The 19718-nt window shown below is 44.3% G+C and overlaps 2 protein-coding genes across 3 annotated transcripts in view; one reads left to right on the forward strand and one right to left on the reverse strand.

The window, feature by feature from the left end:
* Positions 1-3976: 3976 nt before the first annotated feature.
* Positions 3977-5072, forward strand: id1 (inhibitor of DNA binding 1, HLH protein). Its single transcript, XM_060910705.1, has 2 exons — positions 3977-4402; positions 4488-5072. Exons 1-2 carry the CDS (start codon positions 4052-4054, stop codon positions 4521-4523), a joined length of 387 nt encoding a protein of 128 aa, XP_060766688.1. The 5' UTR covers positions 3977-4051; the 3' UTR covers positions 4524-5072.
* Positions 5073-7198: 2126 nt separating this feature from the next.
* The window catches only part of ncoa3 (nuclear receptor coactivator 3), a 63884-nt gene continuing 51364 nt past the window's right edge, over positions 7199-19718 (reverse strand). For both annotated transcript variants that reach the window (XM_060910401.1, XM_060910402.1), the window contains 14 exons: positions 17815-17962; positions 15273-15805; positions 14162-15150; positions 13559-13673; positions 13249-13407; positions 12899-13132; positions 12624-12732; positions 12255-12426; positions 11498-11878; positions 11035-11184; positions 10654-10879; positions 9616-9793; positions 8928-9108; positions 7199-8744 (listed from right to left, as the gene is read on the reverse strand). In XM_060910401.1, coding sequence (XP_060766384.1) covers positions 8736-8744; positions 8928-9108; positions 9616-9793; positions 10654-10879; positions 11035-11184; positions 11498-11878; positions 12255-12426; positions 12624-12732; positions 12899-13132; positions 13249-13407; positions 13559-13673; positions 14162-15150; positions 15273-15805; positions 17815-17962 — 3584 coding nt within the window. In that variant the 3' untranslated portion in view covers positions 7199-8735. The remainder of the gene's footprint in view (positions 8745-8927; positions 9109-9615; positions 9794-10653; positions 10880-11034; positions 11185-11497; positions 11879-12254; positions 12427-12623; positions 12733-12898; positions 13133-13248; positions 13408-13558; positions 13674-14161; positions 15151-15272; positions 15806-17814; positions 17963-19718) is intronic.

Genomic DNA, 19718 nt, shown 5'->3' on the forward strand with positions numbered 1-19718 from the left:
AAAGGACCTTCTTGCTGTGAGGCGACAGTGCTAACCACTACACCACCCTGCATACTTTCATGCATGCATTTTAAAAAGCAAACAACTTTATTTATACTAAGCTCGTGCACAATGCAGCATGGTGTGATGGAATGCAAGTAGTTCTCCATCCATCCAGCCATCAACTGTAGTCGCTTATCCTGTCCTACAGGGTCGCAGGCAAGCTGGAGCCTATCCCAGTGGACTATGGGCAAGAGACGGGGTACACCCTCGACAAGTCGCCAGGTTATTGCAGGGCTAACACACAGAGACAAACAACCATTCACACTCATGGTCAATTTAGAGCCACCTGCATGTCTCTGGAGGAAACCCACGCAGACACAGGGAGAACATGCAAGCTCTGCTCAGAAAGGCCCTCGTCGATTGCTGGGCTCGAACCCAGGACCTTCTTGCTGTGAGGCGACAGTGCTGACCACCACACCACCCTGCATACTTTCATGCATGCATTTTAAAAAGCAAACAGCTTTATTGATACTAAGCTCGTGCACAATGCAGCATGGTGTGATGGAATGCAAGGAGATCTCCAGCCATCCAATATCTGTAGTCGCTTATCCTGTCCTACAGGGACAGGATAGGCAAGCTGGAGCCTATCCCAGCGAACTATGGGCGAGAGACGGGGTACACCCTGGACAAGTCGCCAGGTTATTGCAGCGCTAACACACAGAGACAAACAACCATTCACACTCACGGTCAATTTAGAGCCACTTGCATGTCTCTGGAGGAAACCCATGCAGACACAGGGAGAACATGCAACCTCTGCACAGAAAGGCCCTCGTCGGTCGCTGGGCTCGAACCCAGGACCTTCTTGCTGTGAGGTGACAGTGCTAACCACCACACCACCCTGCAAACTTTCATTTTAAAAAGCAAACAGCTTTATTGTGCACAGTGCAGCATGGTGTGATGGAATGCAAGGAGATCTCATCTCATCTCATCTCATCTCATCTCATTATCTCTAGCCGCTTTATCCTGTTCTACAGGGTCGCAGGCAAGCTGGAGCCTATCCCAGCTGACTACAGGCGAAAGGCGGGGTACACCCTGGACAAGTCGCCAGGTCATCACAGGGCTGACACATAGACACAGACAACCATTCACGCTCACATTCACACCTACGGTCAATTTAGAGTCACCAGTTAACCTAACCTGCATGTCTTTGGACTGTGGGGGAAACCGGAGCACCCGGAGGAAACCCACGCCGACACGGGGAGAACATGCAAACTCTGCACAGAAAGGCCCTCGCCGGCCCCGGGGCTCGAACCCGGACCTTCTTGCTGTGAGGTGACAGTGCTAACCACCACACCACCCTGCAAACTTTCATTTTAAAAAGCAAACAGCTTTATTGTGCACAATGCAGCATGGTGTGATGGAATGCAAGGAGATCTCTTAAAAAAAAAAAAACACCACACACATGAGGGAAAACTTTTGCTGCATTTGTTTCAGAGGTGCACTTCAGTGCTCTTTTTAGTCTCGACACTCTGCCTGTCTTCTTTTTTTCCGCGCTGAAAGAAGCTCTTGAAGCGCTCAGGCCACAATGGCCGTTTTGCAGGTGCGCTGCGCGGTAATCGCATCAGAGGCTTTGGGTGATAAATGCTCCCAGCCGGGCGGTTCTCAGGCTCGGCGCAGTGCAGGTGAATGGAGCGCGGCGGAGGGGGGCGCGCCCCCGGTGTTTAGAGTCACTATGGAGACCGCCCGCGCGGCGCCAGCCTGACAGGCGTCAGCGAGAGAATGAATGGATGACGTCACGGCGCTGGCGCCCGGCAGTCTGCGGTGGCTTGTTTGGACAATCTGAGGAGGGAGAGAGAGAAACACACACACACACACACACACACAGCCGGGCGCTCAAGGCGAAGCACATGCAGGAACAGCTTGTGAAGGAATTTCGAGAGGATTTTGGAACTTTGTGTACAGAGACAAAAAAAACCCCAAACAAACTAGATATTTTTAAAATCCCTGCAGATTTAAATCCATGCAACCATACAGTAACTGTACAAATAAACTTAAGACAGGATGCATTATGTGCATAATAATAATGTAGTGGTTAGCACTGTCGCCTCACAGCAAGAAGGTCCTGGGTTCGAGCCCAGCAACCGACAAGGGCCTTTCTATATGGAGTTCTCCACGTCTGTCCGGGTTTGCTTTGGATTCCCCCAAAGACATGCAGGTTTGGCTTAATTAGTGGCTCTAAATTGCCCGTGAGTGTGAGCGCGAATGGTTGTTTGTCTCTATATGCCAGCCCTGCGATAACCTGGCGACTTGTCCAGGGTGTACCCCTCCTCTTGCCCATAGTCAGCTGGGATAGGCTCCGGCTTGCCTGCGACCCTGTAGAACAGGATAATGGATGGATGATTTTTTTTCATCTTGAAACATGATTTTAATGTATATGATTGCATTGCTATCCATCCATCCATTATGTGTAGCTGCTTATAATGCTCTACAGGCAAGCTGGAGCCTTTCCCAGCTGACTATGGGTGAGAGGCGGGGTACACCCTGGACAAGTCGCCAGGTTATCGCAGGGCTGGCACATAGAGACAAACAACCATTCACACTAATGGGCAATTTAGAGCCACCAATTAGCCTCACCTGCATGTCTTTGGGGGAAACCAGAGCACCTGGAGGAAACCCATGCAGACACAGGGAGAACATGCAAACTCCACACAGAAAGGCCCTCGCCAGCCACTGGGCTCGAACCCAGAATCTTCTTGCTGTGAGGCGACAGTGCTAACCACTACAGCCCATATATATCTCATCTCATCTCATTATCTCTAGCCGCTTTATCCTTCTACAGGGTCGCAGGCAAGCTGGAGCCTATCCCAGCTGACTACGGGCGAAAGGCGGGGTACACCCTGGACAAGTCGCCAGGTCATCACAGGGCTGACACATAGACACAGACAACCATTCACACTCACATTCACACCTACAGTCAATTTAGAGTCACCAGTTAACCTAACCTGCATGTCTTTGGACTGTGGGGGAAACTGGAGCACCCGGAGGAAACCCACGCGGACATGGGGAGAACATGCAAACTCCGCACAGAAAGGCCCTCGCCGGCCACGGGGCTCGAACCCAGGACCTTCTTGCTGTGAGGCGACAGCGCTAACCACTACACCACCGTGCCGCCCGATATATATATATATATATATATATATATATATATATATATATATATATTCAGTGTGTCCTTTTTGCATGTCTGATTACTTACTTGCTGCTGGAACATAATTTCCTTGGGATCAATATCAAATCTATCTATCTATCTATCTATCTATCTATCTATCTATCTATCTATCTATCTATCTATCTATCTATCTATAAAGAAACACCACATCATGCACCTTTCCCAGGTAAAAGATACCAAACAGAATAGGCTCCTAAAAATCTCCAGAAAATGCACCCTTGATGGCACCAGAAGAAAAAGTACAGTTTATTTCTAAGAGCGTATGAGCAATAGGTTTCTCAGACATATCAGAGATCTGGGTTCAAGGATCTGTGCTACCAAGGCCTGTTTCTAGACTGGCAGCTGTTTTTACGTTATTGTATTTACACACGTGTGTAACTGTAAATGCTCCAACTTTAGAATGATTGCACTAAAGCAAAAAAAAAAAGATGGAAAGAAATCAAGAACTCTATCAGCATGCATCATAGCACATCAATGTTATTTGAGATTAGTGCATATCCATAATCTCTCTCTCTCTCTCTCCCTCCACCTGCAGAGTCTTGGGGCCACGGACAGCTGGATTTCCACACATCATCAGTAAAAGACACACATTTGTTTCCATTTGTAAACCCCCCAAATACAGATTGTAAACTCGATAACCATACCTGCTGTGTGATTGGTCAGAGGAGCTGTAACACCGCCTTTCTACTGGCCCACTGCTCAAAACATGCGCGTACTGGCCACACCCCCAACTCGCTGGAACTAGATAAAAAGCAGGCTGTCTGGTGCAAAGCTCCATGTGACGATCTGTCATCTCAGAAGAGACTCTTCCTGACTGAAAGGACTTACACAACAGCGAGGATGAAAGTCGTGGGATCTACATGCGCTCTGAAGAGCAAGGTCGGTGGAGACGATGTGGTCCGCTGCCTGTCGGATCAGAGCCTGAGCATCTCCAAGTGCAAGCTGCCGTTGCTGGATGAGCACATGAGCGTCTTCCTGCAGGACATGAACAGCTGCTACAGCAAGCTCAAGGAGCTGGTGCCCACACTGCCTGCCAACAAGAAGGCAAGCAAGGTGGAGATCCTGCAGCATGTCATTGACTACATCTGGGATCTTCAGGTGGAGCTCAACGAGCCTGGCAAGAAGATCTCCTCCACTCCACGCAGTCCTCTCACTACTCTTAACGCAGAGCTCGGCAGCATCTCTGTCGAGGTAAATAGACTAGATATATAGACTTGCAGTGTGGCTCGTTTTAAGGATCCCAGTGTGTCTAATCTTGAATGTGTTCTCCTTGCAGAATGGCTGCTCTGATGACAGAATTGCGTGCCGTTAAGGAAGAAGATACACCAGGACAACTCCACTGGTCCCATTGGTGCAACTTAAGAGCATCTCTGACCAACCAAGAAAGACCAAGAGTGCTGCTTCCCTCCACACGCCTTGAAGTGTGTGTGTGTGTGTGGTGGGGTCTGGTGATTTCCATCCGGTGTACAGCAGACTGTGGTCAAATCTATGAGGACATTCCTCGGGTCAAATCTCTGAAATATGTGATGATCATCCATCCCTAGATTGGTCATATTTCACATGGGCTGCACAGATGGCTGTCTGCTGTGGAATCCACGGCACCGTTAACAACACACAGCCAGCCAGCCCACTAATCTGTTTTTCTTTTTTTGTATACTTTGCTTTATTCCCAATGCTTTTATATGGTCACATCTTTAGAAAGATTTGATATTGTGTTCTTATATAAAGCCTTGATTTCTCAGATTGCTGAGCAAAACAGAATGTATTGTATATTACAATGGATGTCTTATTGTGTTTTTACAATGTGTACATATCTATGTGGTTTTTTTTATTAAAACAAGACCAAAAAACCCCCCCTTTATTTCTGACTCATGCCTGATTTTGTTGTGTGTATGTGCGCATTTGAAAGTGTGGTGTGGTAGATAATGTGCATGGATGGATTTCTTCCTTCATGCATTATAAATCAGTTCTCACATGCCGTCTGTACATTCACAAAGCAAAAAAGAAAAAAAAGATATAATGAAAAGAAATTACTGTAGTCTACATTCCAATAAACAAGCATTCAGGAATCTTTGGTGAAAACTAGTTTGTAGAGACGTGTGTGTGTGTGTGTGTGTGTGTGTGTGTGTATGGGGCGTTCATTGAAGCATGCATTTACAGTATTATTACTTCAAAGTCAAATTCCCTGTAAGTGTGACCTGACTTGGGCACTTAATCTGATTCATAATGAAAAATGACAGCAATAAAGGGAAAGTCCTTTTCATGCTGATCAAACACCATTTTGGAAACTTCTTTGCCATTCTGGTACATGGATTAAAAGCTATTTTCACACATGATAGTGATCATGTCAGTGTTACATGGTTTAATCCTGTTGCTTACACTTATTGAAGGGTTTTATCCTGTTGCTTTCACTTATCGGAGGAGGTTCTGGAGTCCGGGAGCGCACGGGTTAAATGTGTTTCAGAGCGCAAAAGCCGATCGCTCTAAGATTTATTCGGTCTCCTCGGTGCAGTGTTTTCCCTCATTTCCCTGCGCAGCTGCACGCCTCACCAGTGTGTGTGTGTGTGATTGTGTGATAGCTGTGTGCCAAGCGCAGGAAGGGAGGAGGGGAGCGCGCAGACTGAGCGGCGCCGCGGCGCACCTGGGGAGCTTCAGGTTAAAGCGCGCCGCATTCCAGCGCACACAGCTGATTGAAACATTAACAAACAGTAAAATCCACAAGAGCCCCGCGGCCGCAGATGCGCCAGGAAGACGGCCAAAAGGAGCTCTCAATCCCCTCTGGACACTTTCTCACACACGACTAAAACAGGATCTTTGTATTAAAATATATATATTTTTAAAATCGACTTTAATTTAACAGCAAAACCAAAACAAAGCTGAAATGTCTGCATCTTCCTTATTGCCTGCCTAGAAGTCCTATACATATCCTATAATTGTTTTACTGTATTCATTGCACCAGATGCACAGAGAAGCTAAATGCCACATTTGATCTCATCAAGAAAGCACGTGCCTCCCTTCTTCTCCTCTCATCTCATCTCATCTCATCTCCTGAATGCAAATGTATTCCATGCACATAGAATTCTTTAAAGTTTCTTAGCTCAGAACTAAGTCTGATTGGGAAACACAATGTTTTAGAGACAAACCAAAGTTTCAACTTTTCCTCTGTGTCCACAGACAACCAAAATAAAAATGGGTTCAAGAGTTCTACATAGAACCTTTAATGGTTCCAGCAGAAGAAAGTACCCTTTAAAAAAAAAGAAGACGACACTTGAATTGATTGTTCATGCTTAGTGAAAAATCCTTTAAAATGTTCACTGGAAAATTCTACTTAAACCGGTTTCTGAGTAGGCTTTAAGGGAACGAGAACCTTTAAGGCGTCTGCTATATACAAGGCCCTATCAGAAAGAGTTTGATGTAGAACTTGGAAATTAAAATTGAAAGAATATTTTCTTCCAACACTGAACAAACCATTAAAATGTCTTCTTTTAAAGGGTCTTTAAATGTTTATTGGATAATTCAGGGTTCTATTTAGAACTCTAAGAAACACATTTGTAGGCCCTACGTACGGTAGGACTTGTATGGGTTCCTCTACAGGGACTACTTTGGTCTAAGTTTTCTAAGAGTGCTGGCTTATTTCTTAGGAAACCCTAAAAGGTTCTGGGTAGAAAACTATGACAGACAGTTTCCTATCAAAGAGAGTTCCAAGAAAAGAAAAGAAAAAAAATAAAATCACTTCCAGAAGTTAAGAATGCTTAAACATCCAAATAAATAGTTGTAATCATGTCCAAGACTAAGTTCTAAATTATCCCAGCCCATCATAGCAATTTTACCCACAATAACAAAATAATAATCCTTTTAATACGTACATGTAAACATACATTGCATCCATGTACAGTATAGAAATTATGCTTTTTGTTTGTTTTTGGCGCCACCATGCGGCCAGAAACAAGAATCGACACCCGTACTTCAAACACCGCATTCGACAAATCATGTTTAAATATAAATTTTATTTACAACAATATCAACATCGAAGAAAAGAATAAATTGTATTGCGATTTACATCTGGTAAAACATCAGCTTATTCGCTCCCTTGTCCACATAAATTAATCAGACTCTTGCCCAGGACTCAAACCAAACATCGTGATTTCTCATCTCCAAATATATTCATCATGAGCCAACATATTCGACTTGAAAATAAAAGACAAAAGAAATCAAAGATTTTCTGCTGAAAGATTTTAAGAATGTTTGGAGAGAAAAGAGTGATATGTTACCTGTTTGCTATATCTTGTTAAAAAAAAAAATCTACAAACTGGCCTTGAAATAAAAGAATTACATTGGTTGGGTACAGCATGTAGTACAAAATCATAATGATAAGCTTATATGATATGTACCTTGCACTCTGTTCATTCACACAAAAAGACTACTGGTAAGGTTAAAATTTCAACAAAGCAATGAAATATCTGTATCTTTGGATTGTGCAGTTTTTTTAAAGGTAGATTTATGAAGACCCAGCGCTTAAAAGTGAAGCCATTAACGATAGTAACCGCGAGCTCACAGAGAAAGGCCGAGCAAATAACCATCTTAATCAAATCCACCGCCATAAAATGTACAGACAAAAACCACAAACAAACTAATGTAACTGCTTGATCAGATCGGATTTCTCAGTTTCATTTCCACAGAAAAAAAAGTGCCCTCCAAGAACAAATGGCTGTCATCACTGCAATACTGTAAAGAAAACGAGGCTAGATCAGAAAAGATAAAAATCTTTTAAAAATATTTTCCCTTTGAGAAAGTTAAAATAGAATTAACACCCAAAGCAATATTGACCTAAAATATAATATGCCAGACCTCACATGGGCCAAATCTGTGCAAAAATGTACAGTATATAATAAGGGCACATATGATACATTTGGAGCGTACAGCATGTACAAGTCTGTTCTTATTCACATATAAAACACAAAGCCCATTTAATACTGCAGTACCTTTTGCTTTGTTGTTTTAATGGTGCACCATTTTAACATATATGGCATAGAGAAGAGGATTATTGCTCATAGCTGCATATAGTGTGGAATCGGAGCAGTGTGTCCTGAAAGCAAGGTTTCTGCTAAAACATCTCATCACCAAGGTTTTTTCCGAACATATAGAAAGTCTTTAAATAAGGCTAGATCGAGCAAGAAATATTGCAGATATTCTTTTCCTTATTAGCCTTGTGATAAAGTGCAGTTCCACAGCGAGAGAAAAACACCACCATCTGGTGGTAAAGTATGGCATTACACTCCACACAGCTTCGTATAAGAGCACGAGATTGGATGCAGATCGACGGAGCGCTGTGCTCAAACTCTATTCTGGGGGCACACGCAAACGCTTCAGAGAGTACTAAAACACAGTGAAACAGTGACATGGATGAGTCCTCTTCTCACGTCCAGCAGTAGCTGGGCAGTGCTGTGTGTCTGCTCTCGGGGTTCGCTCAGACTGAGACATGACTCTGCTCCGCTTTGCTCTCTCGCTGAAACGGTGCTCTGCTTCAGTACTTCTACAAAGCAACCAATACAAAATCCAAGTTTGGTTAAGAATATGATTAAATGTTCTACATTTGTATTTTTGCTGAATACTGTATTAGCTTATAGATTCTACGACCATGGGCTATCGAGAAAAATAAACCGGTCAAACTCTCTCAACTAAAAGACTCTGAATGCACACTGTTACTACTGTGTACCTGATCAGGACCCAATGGCATGCGACCCATGCCCATGGGGTTCATTCCCATCTGCCCTTGCATCGGCATCATCTGTCCTGGCCCGTTCACTCCTCCCTGCATAGCTCCATTCATCATCATGCCCCCATACTGCGCTGGTGCGCCCTGCTGGGAGAACTGCTGCTGCTGCTGAGGGTAAGAACTAATTAAAAAAAAAAAAAAAAAAAAAATCAGGCAGGGGATTGATTTTAAGAGCTATATAGCTGTACCATCATATCAAATAATAAATAATACTTAGCAGTAGTAGTAAATAATACAAAGAGAAAATAATTGGAGATAAAAGCTAAGCAAAAGTACCAAAGTTTTGAAAAGAAAAAAAAAACCCCAAAGAATATCAATTATGTAATCGATTAACAATATAACACTAGATAATAACATTAGAAAATAACATAAGCATAAGAGTTAATACATATAGTATACTGTAAAAGAAAACTTTTAACCAATATTAAAATAAAAAGTAACCTAAAATACTATAATATCAGAAAAGATTTGATAATAAAAGATTAAAATGCAATTCTAAGGTTGCTGTTATTACTTTATTATTACTACAACAGTATCAGCATCAACAGAAAAACAGAAAGGGGGGAAAATAAAAGGAGAGAGAACACCACACACCAATATGGCTATTTTGATATACTTTGCTACTCACTTATTTATAGGCATGTTGCCCTGCCCCCATCCCTTCATATCTGCTGACTGGTACATGGGCCCGCTCTGAGGGTGCTGTTGCATCATGGGATTCTGTGGGCCCCCCATACGTCCAGCCATCATATTAGGTGGACTGTTGCCGGTGGTCATGAACGAGGGGTCACCCTGCTGGCCCATAGCTGTAATCACACCACAGAGGCATGACTCATTTTACACCGTATGAAAGCATATTAACATTATATGGTCTTTCCAAAAATTCAGTTTTGCCGCTTTTCCACTACCAACGCGGCTGAGTTGGGCTGAGCCGTGCCGTGCTGAGTTGGGCTGAGTCGAGCTGAGTGGGGCTGTTGGAGTTGCATTTCGACTACAACCGCGCTGAACCGTGCTGGCTGGAAGTGGGTGGACACATTGGGTGGAGTTAGCGAAAGTGGGTGGACGTCACGTGATGTTGTTAGGCGGCGCAAACAGTGACATCAGTGATCTTTTAAGCGGTAGTCTCACGACCCGGATAGTAAACAATAAACATGGAGTCGTTAGTGTTGCTGGTCTTGGTGCTGCGGCTTGTTGTCACCGACAACGCCAACAGATACTGGCAAGAGCGTATAAATGAGGCGAGGCGCATAAGGCTTCAGAAATTCTCGTAATTCGTAATTCTCCTTCTTCTGGGTTTACGGTGTTTACAGATCCCAGCGTGCTCGCGGGGCGTGTGTGGGCATGTGAGGACACTCCTCCTCACCAATCAGTGCACAGGGGAGTGTCTGCTCATGCCCCCAGCCCCACTCAGCTTGGTTTGGCTCGCTTCAGCCCTACTCCAAAACCGTGCGAGTTTTGGGTGCTAAGCAGGGCTGAAGCGAGCCGAGTCGTGCTGCTCTAAGGTAGTCGAAACGCGAGCCGTGTCGGGCTGAAGTGAGCTGAAGCGAGCTGAAAAAGGGTAGTGGAAAAGGGCCATATGTTGTACTGTATAACTATCGCAGACAACATGTTATGAATCCTTTTTTTAAAATTGCTCTAAAGATGCTGGATAGCCACCATAACCCACCATAGTTTCCTCCATAGTTAAATGGCTGTTGGCCAGGCTGGTTCATGGCTGTTCCTCCCATGGGGTTGTCCATGCCAGTGGGAGCAGTGACATTAGGAGGGGGGCTGAAGCCTCCAGCTGCGGCCTGCTGTTGCTGTTGCATCATAATCATCATCCGCTGTCTTCTCATCTGCGTCATCATCTCTCGATTACGCTGAGCCAACATCTGAGCATTCAGAAAACTAGGCTGAGAGAGAGAGAGAGAATCAGTCAAGTCAGTCTGTCAAACTTCAAGTCCATGTAAATGGCCATAAAGGAACTTAACTTTTTTTTTTTTTTGGTATGAAATCTGAATATTTTTGCCTTGATGTGAAATCATTTGGTGTGCGAGCAGTGAGATACCTGTCCTCCCATGCCAGGTTGCATGCCAGGCTGCATCCCAGGCTGCATGCCAGGCTGCATGCCAGGCTGCATGCCAGGCCTCACTCCAGGGTTTGCACCTGGTGCGTTCTCCATTTTCATCGCCATACCCTGTCTGCTCTGGTTCATAAACTGTAAAATGATAATTCAGGCATAACCCAACCTGACTCAGGCCACCAGTTTGGAACAAGTGTTTATAAGTTTGAGCAACCTGTCAGAACTAACTCTGGGATTGTGTTTCAGGTGATTGTCATGGCAGTATACAATGCTGATACCAGCATGGGCTTGGCTGTGTTATAAACATATGTTATGGCTCTAATCATTATTGCTAATAAATAATAATAATAATAATAATAATAATGATAATTACAAGACAGCGGTTTCTTGTTAGAGTCATTCAGAAAGCACTCACAAAAAGCATATGCACGATATCGTGAACTCTCACCTGCTGTCCCTGAAGCCTCTGCTGAATGTGCAGTCTGAGTGGCTGCTTAGCGTTCATCATACGTGGACGCATCATGGCAGCACGAGGGTTCATGCTCACCATCCCACTCATCTGCTGCATCATTGGGTTAAATCCCGGTCCCGGATGGCCCTGCATGGGGCCTGGGCCAGGACCAGGACCAGAATTAGGACCAGGATTAGGACCAGGACCAGGATTAGGACCAGGACCGGGTCCAGGCCCATAGCCCCCCTGCATGCCCATAGGTGGTGGACCAGGATAACCTGCTCCATACATGACCTTAGGATCCATATTCATTGATGAATCAGGAGATGGGCCAGGGAAAGCGTCTGTAGGAGTTGCTGGTTGCTCTGGGCTTTGGCCCTGAAAGAAAATTAAGCTTATATTTAAAATGCATCATAAAAAAAGGTAAACAGAACAGTATCAGAGTTCATCAAATTTAGTTAAATCAAAAGAAATATCTCCTGGTACATTCTCAACACAGTGCAGGAGTGTAAACTAGAGGTGTGTGTTTGGTTTTGTGTCTTAGGCTAACAGGTCATGTGTTACGTGGTGAGACTGCCTATGAACCAATAGGAATGTGTCACTGATTTAAAAAAACAACAACAACCCAATAGTATCCATATAAAATGCATCTCTTATGCTGGAACACAACAGATACACATGGTCATTGCAATATCCCTCATTTCCTGTTAATAAAATCATAAGATCTGCTCAGTAAATGGTATTCTTCTCAGACCTGGCCAACAAGGTCTGGGATCCCAAGTGCTCGGTCAATCTCCTCCAGGCCCAGGTTGTCTGGGTTGCTGAGGAGAGAGTCGAGTTGGTCAAGCAGAGCTCGCTCGTCACTCTGCCCTTCAGTGGTGGATGGAGGAACAAGCAGATCATCCAGTGGGTTGCCGAACGGCAAACTGAACACACACACACACACACACACACAAAAAAAAGAATATAAGCAACATGCACATGTACTAATTTCAGGTATTGTGCTTAGTGGTTTGTCATTTGCAATTTCAGGTCATGCTGAGTGTTGAGGATGACCAGACCAGTGTTCAAGACTAATGCGGTAACTAACCCATAACGCTGGATAACTGATAAAAAGCTTCACCTGCTTGCATTAGGAGCGCCCTCCATGCCCATGCCACATTCTGGCCATGATGGAGACTGAGGAGGATGTGGCGGCCCTCTGAATGCGTTCATCCCGATATCATTTTGACCTGCACACACACGTGTACACATTCGATATACAGGACAACTCTCTCCAAACACGTAGCACACATAAGGTCTTCGGCAAGTAATAAATAAACAGACAATTCACTCAAATGTTACAATAAATCACAGACACATGATGCACACGTACAGTATATAAGCACATCATCATACCCATATCCATTAATTGCTGATGGAGTATGGATCTGGGTGTCGGTACACTGTTTGACCTGTTGATCATAGGTCCTCCTCCCATCATTCCCTTGGGACTTGGATCCATGCCTGGACAACCCATACCGGGGTGCCCGTTAGAGCCTCCTGGACTACCCCCAGAACCTGGCATCCTCCAATCACCTGGTCCCATCATCGGTGGCATCTGATTCATGCCCATTTGCCTGTTAGGACCTCCTGTGGAAAGATCAGATCAGGAGATGATGAGAAAAGGCTTTCATTAAGCAAAATATTCGATACTGTCAACATCAAATCTTCGGAACCCTCTACTGATGTGGAATATTTCTCCTCACCCATGCCTATGTGGCTGTCCAAGCTCTCCTGTTTAATGAGAGAGGACGGGGCACTTCTCCTGCCCGTCCCTCTTGCCCCACTAAATGGTTTACTGTCCACAGACATTGCTCTCTGGAAGGGCACTCGAGGCCCAGGACCCATCCCTACACCCTCACGATCTACACCGGGAAAGAAATTTAGCCAAGTTAGTTGAGCCAAATTGGGTACTGTTGAATAATATAAGCTTATTCAGGTCTTCCAGTTTTATTCACATTTCTTGCATTTATCTGCTGTACGCAGTGCTATTGCAGAACAGAGATCAGATCTTACCATGTGCAGCATTGTTGGAGCCATTCCCTTTCTTATTTTCTCCATCTGTGCTCCCAGAATCAAACATCGCAGAACCAGGTTTCAAGCCTCCTAGAATGCTCTCCAGGCTTTGCAACTGGAAGTACAGAAACATTCGATTTATCTATAAATATCATCAATGAATCAGCAATTGCACTAAATATTAATATTATTAATAATATTAATATTTAATAATTTAATAATTAATAATAATATTTATTAATATTATTAATATTAATAAATATTAATAGAGCAATATTAATTAATTAGAGGCATGTATTGGGACTGGGATCACGTGGAACCCAACAAAAAACAACAACAAAAAAAAAACAACTGGGTAGATATGAAGCTGTACTCCCCCTCCCCCTCATACAGTTATTGATCTTCAGTAACTGCTGTATCCTGGCCAGGGTTGCGGTTTTAAATGACTTATTTCTTCATATTTAAAAAAAATGGAACCACCCAGGTTCATGAGAAACATTGAGCTGTGTGAGAATCGTAATGGGAACAGGGATCAATTCGAATTAAAATACAGAATAGTGCGTCATCTGAAAAACTCAAAGCCATCACTGCATTTTCACATACCTCATCAGGAGGCTCGATCTTGACCTTACTATCCTGGCTGCTGGAGTCCGTGGTTGTGACTCCTACTGCGCCAACCCCATGACTCTCCAGCTCATCCAGTCCTGGTTTGCCCTCAATGCCAGATTCCTTGGTATCATCCTTGTTCAGGAGATAGTGGAGCAGAGCGTTCGGCTTCTTTGGACTATGCTGTTCCTGCTTGACCTCCAACCCTACGCCTTCTGAGCCCTGGTGCTCGGAACCAAGGCTTACCTTCCCCGTGGCCTCGGCTGTGATGCGTGCCACCTCGTCAGGCGTGTTGCCGTTCTGCAGGAGCTTGTGGAGGATCTTGTGTTTCTCCTGCAGCGAATGAGACGAGAGATGGCCACCCATGCAGCCTGTAGATGATGCGCATCCTGAACCATGCTGCACTGTTGCACCTCCTGATGAAGCAGATGATGATGAGGATACACCAGTGGAAGATGGGCTTGTCATGCAACCTGCACCATCTTTTGAGTCAGCACCAATGGGAGTGGAAGCACGTCCAGGAGGGGGCACGCCACTTCCTGAGCCCAGGGCAAGCTCTTCTGTTGGAGATGTAAGCAGCTGGAGTAGCTTCTTATGGCCCTTTCCTTCTGGAACCTTCCGCTGCACATCAGCTCCACTCTGGCCATCTTTGTTACACTGACTGTCTGGCTTATCTGTCAAGGTTTCTGATGCGTTTGCATATTGCTGGTCCGTCCCTGTGCTAGGAGTGCTAGCAGGGCTCTTCGTTTCACCCGTGTTAGGCCCTTTATTGGCTCCAGACTGGATTGCTTGTCCAGGTTGAGTCGAGTTGATACTGGGAGAGCTGTCTGATTTGTGAGAAGGGGAGGTGAGAGTAGAGGGGAGGGAGGAGCCTACTCCCTCACTGATGGCTTGTAGGGCATTGAGGGAGCTGCTTGAGAAAGTGCTGCCACCAGAGGAGCCACCACTGCCAGTTATTCCAACAGGCCCCATAGGAGAGTGCATACCTGCCATAGATACATAATGCAAACGCATAAGAAAATAGAATACTCGGTGTAATTCTCTTATTTAGTGGCAGCTGTAGCTTCATGATAAATACAACAGACAAATGTATACGTAAATATCATACCTCCTGGAGAGAAGGGGCTGGCTCCCATCTTGGGGCTTCCACGTATCCGTGGAGATCCCATGATGCTCTGCTGAGCCGGGTTGATAACTGGGCTTCCATGGGATGGACTTGTCATGCCCAGGCCAAACCCTCCACTATGGAAGTGCTGTGGGTGCTGATTCATTCCAGGATGCCCCATCTGGTTCATCTGACTCATATGGTTAAGCTGATTCATCTGATTCATCTGGTTCATCTGATTCATTGAACCCATTTGATTCATCTGGTTCATTGCATTCATCTGGTTCATTGCATGCATCTGGTTCATTTGATTCATCTGGTGCATTGAGTTCATATGATTCAGTCTGTTCCCAGGGCCATACATGGGGCCTCCTCTGGGTCCCATATGCCCTGAGTCATTCATGCCATAGCCTCTGGCATTGCCCATGCCCATCTGCCCACCAGCAGTCATGTTCATTTGTGAATTATGGTTGGCACCACCCATTCCTTGGGAACGCATTACACCTCCCTGGTTTGGCCTGTAACCATTATGTTCCCTAAAAGAGAAGGGGGGAGAAAAAAAAAAAGAGAGAGTTCTAAAGCAGGGTCTTAGTGTGAGAAGAATTTAACATAACAGCTATAAACCATTCTGAATACATTTGGACACAATCTAATATGTCCAGTGAGTTAAGTGTATATTCAAGACATACCCTACAGAATGGAATCAATGAACAATACGCTAATGGAGTTACTAATAAAATTGCTGGCAAATAAATGGGCACATGAGATATTAACAGCAATCTTGTAAGAGGAAAGTGGATAATAAAAGGCATGAGCTTCCCTAACACGGGAATAAAAGTTAAGTACAGTAACGTCTATACTAAAGGAATACGGGGGGGTGGAGCAATGATGTTCTTGAAGTACTCAAATTGTTTTAAATAATAAAAGAAAGAGGCAACGCCATTGCTCTGACAATTTGTGCACTTGAAATAATTCCTCTAAACTACCGTAAAATACCAAATAATAGCCGAGTTCCAATTAACCGCCGAGTTCCCTTTAACGGCCGGGTGTACGCGTGTGTTGTGACAAATAAAGGCCGGTTCCGAATACTCGCCGGGGTCTAAAAAAAAAAAAAAGCGTCCGAACGTTCTATCTAGAATCTTGAGGCCCAGCACTTTTCTGGTTTTCTGGTGTTTAAACGATTTTGCATTGCATAGTTTTCTACCGAAACAATATGAATGAATGAAATTATTTCTATAATACTGTTTACAACATTTTGTTACGTGATAATAAACATGCCATTTCAATGTTATAATCTTGGTCTACCGTAATATTTCTTGAGGAATGCAACTCCGTAACTTTTGACAGATGTCTTAGCCACCCCTTTGGGTATACCCAACGAAAGCCAGCATGTGTGGTGACATTGAGGACTGCGGGTTTCCAAGGTTGGACTGCTGCTTCTGTTAAACGACCTAAATTGCCGAATGCATGCGTCAAAGCGCACACTGAGTTTTATTAAAGACCTTATACCATTTCACTTGCCCTTACCCATTCGGATCTGGAAGACGCTTTACAAAAAAGGTGAGAGCGTTCTAACATGCATTTCAGTCTGCTCGCGGCCAATCTAATCCAAGGGGCCTTTTCAACAAGTAATCTGTCGTGCAAGTTGGGCAGAAGCACGCGTCAGGCAGGCAACATGTAGGCCTACAAGTCAGTAACCTATTCAACTAACTTTCATCCGAACTTTAAGTTTTCTACGGGGTCGAGCCACCGTACCAACTCACTCGGGGAATAGGCTCATATCGGCCAAATAGGGAGACGTCTTGGAGAGAAACGTGATGCAAGATGACAGTATGTAGCCACTGCAGGTCACTTATTTTTCAGCATAAGAAAAAACCCTTTGGTTTGACACTTCGCACCCTAATTATGTTGCTTCAACGTCGCGCCCTCCATGCAATTTCAGATTGACAGACATCGCGAAGCGCAAAGGGTGGAGGCTGCATGGGTGAGGGTGATAGCAAGTGACCATAACTTTGCAGAGTAATTAAATCACAGTGCTGCGCACAGACAATGGTGTGGTTTCTTGATTATTTTGTAAAGCATGCGCTTAACTAGTCATTAACAGGAAAAGGTGTGTGATTTATCCTTTATCCACCCCGACTGTGCCATGCGAAGATGCATTCTGCGTCTTCAAAATTCCCCGAAGTCGGCACCGTGCTATCTGTAATCTAACTCTAAACAAACTGTAAGTTATACTGGTTAAAAGTAGGCCTATCTGAGAATGATTTTTTTCCCCGTTTTGAGGTAGATTTTGGGGAAGGTGTTTGTGAAGAAGGAATTAATCGCCTGTTCCAAATAGCCGCCTAGTCTCTAATACGCGCCGGGTCTCTTACGTGATTGAGACAAATAATCGCCCGGGCTATTATTTGGTATTTTACGGTAAAACCATTTTATAATTTTAAGGTGAGATCAGTAGACGTGTACAAAAAAAAAAAATCTATACGAAAATTACAATTATAGAGCACATACATTCATATTAAGGAGGACAGGAATAAAGAGTGCAAACCTCTGCAGTAGGTGAGTGGAGAGGTAGCTGTGAGGATCGTTGGTATTTGGGTTTCGGCAGAGCTCGCTGCGTGTCTGCGCAGTCACCGGAGTTCCATCAGAAAGGGAAAAGTGGTACAGTGGAGTCTCTGCTCGACCACGTATGCAAGCTAGAGAGAGAAATTGAGAGAATTATTCATGAGTTCAAACCAGATAGGTTTTATACTTTCTACAAGGAATGCCAAGATGGTTCCTGTGCGATGTATCATAAATATCCAACAATGCTTTACTAACTAACTGAACAAGAGTGCTCCGAGAGCATAATATCCCCCACTGGCAACTATGCCATAACTCTGGTAAAATGTGACTGAATTGAACGACATTACAATATGCGTATTACCAACATATAACAAAGAAGCCTACCGAGTTTCATGAAATTCCTCCAAAAATCGTGAGAGGAGCTGATTTCATAATGTGAGTACCCTTCGTGGGACAGACCATCGCCACGACATAATCCCCCTTCGGGCCTTTCGGCCAGCGGGGGATAAAAACTTTTTGCCAAATTACATGACATTCCTCCAAAAATTGTGAGGGAAGTTGATTTCAGAAAGCAAGCACACTTTGATGAAATTGCCAAAGTACAAGTTAGTTAATAATCAAGGGCATTACACTGGTAAAATTTGCCCAAATTAAACAACATTTCGATATGCGTAGAACTGTCATATAGCAAAGCCTTTTGCCAAGTTTGATGAAATTCCTTCAAAAATTGTGAGAGGCGTTGATTTCAGAAGAATGTACACCCTCATGAAATTGTCAAAATACAACTTATTTAATCAAGGGTCAAAACTCTGGTAAAATTTTCACAAATGAAATTAAATCGCAATATGCGTATTAAGGCCAATTTATGCTGACAACGCAGTCTTCGCAGATGGCGTCGCAGATGGTGTCTGCGTAGCCCCCCCATTCGCAGACGCTCTGCGCACACCTCCCAAAAATTGTGACCACCGCAGACAGCGTCGCAGACAAGAGGGCTCCGATTGGTCCACTCTACATCCGCTGTACACGCACTTCCGCTTCCCTACTTTCCCGGTTTGTTTTGTTTTCACTACTGCCATTTTTAAAAACACGAGCGAAGATGGAACAGCACGAAGAGCGGTTGATCGAGGAAGTACGTACATCTATACGACTCCAGTTCTAGTCATTATAAGTAACCGGAGGATAAACACTCCACTAACCACACCCACCAACTACTCCTAGCGATTTCACGACTTCGCGCCCCCTTGCGTTGTGGCGGTGAATAACATCGCGCACGCCTATTACTCCCCGCTCAACGATAAATTACAACTGTCTGCGAAAAGCTATCTGCGAAAGCCTTGTCGCAAGAGGATGCAGAGGCCCTTACCGTCATATAACAAGGCCTTCTGCCAAGCTTCGAGAAATTCGTCCAAAAATTGTGAGAGGAGTTGATGTCAGAAGGCGAGCACACCTTTATGAAATTGTCAAAGTACAAGGTTGTTAATCAAGGGCTGTAACTCTGGGAAAATGCGATAGAATTGAACACAATAACAATATGTGTACTACCAACATACAACAATGCCTTTTACCAAGTTTCGTGAAATTCCTCCAAAAACTGTGAGAGGAGTTAGTCTGGTTAACACCAGACCATATCACAAGTGAAATATGGTCTGGAATCCGCCTATTGAATTTCTCGTAGGGGAGGTGTGGTTTACGATTGTCAACGGCCGTTTATTGGACGTTGCGAATGTCTATCATTTGGCGTATACGTAGCCCATGGCCAATCATGGCAGTTGTACCCGGTGACGTAGTTAGAGCGACGAAGAAGACGCTGTTCTTTTTTTAAAACAGAAAGAAGAAAGACGCTGTTCTTTTTTTAAAACAAACTTTCGCTCTAAACTATTCAGAACA

This window comes from Neoarius graeffei, chromosome 26 (genome assembly GCF_027579695.1).
Source record: "Neoarius graeffei isolate fNeoGra1 chromosome 26, fNeoGra1.pri, whole genome shotgun sequence".
Lineage (NCBI taxonomy): Eukaryota > Metazoa > Chordata > Actinopteri > Siluriformes > Ariidae > Neoarius > Neoarius graeffei.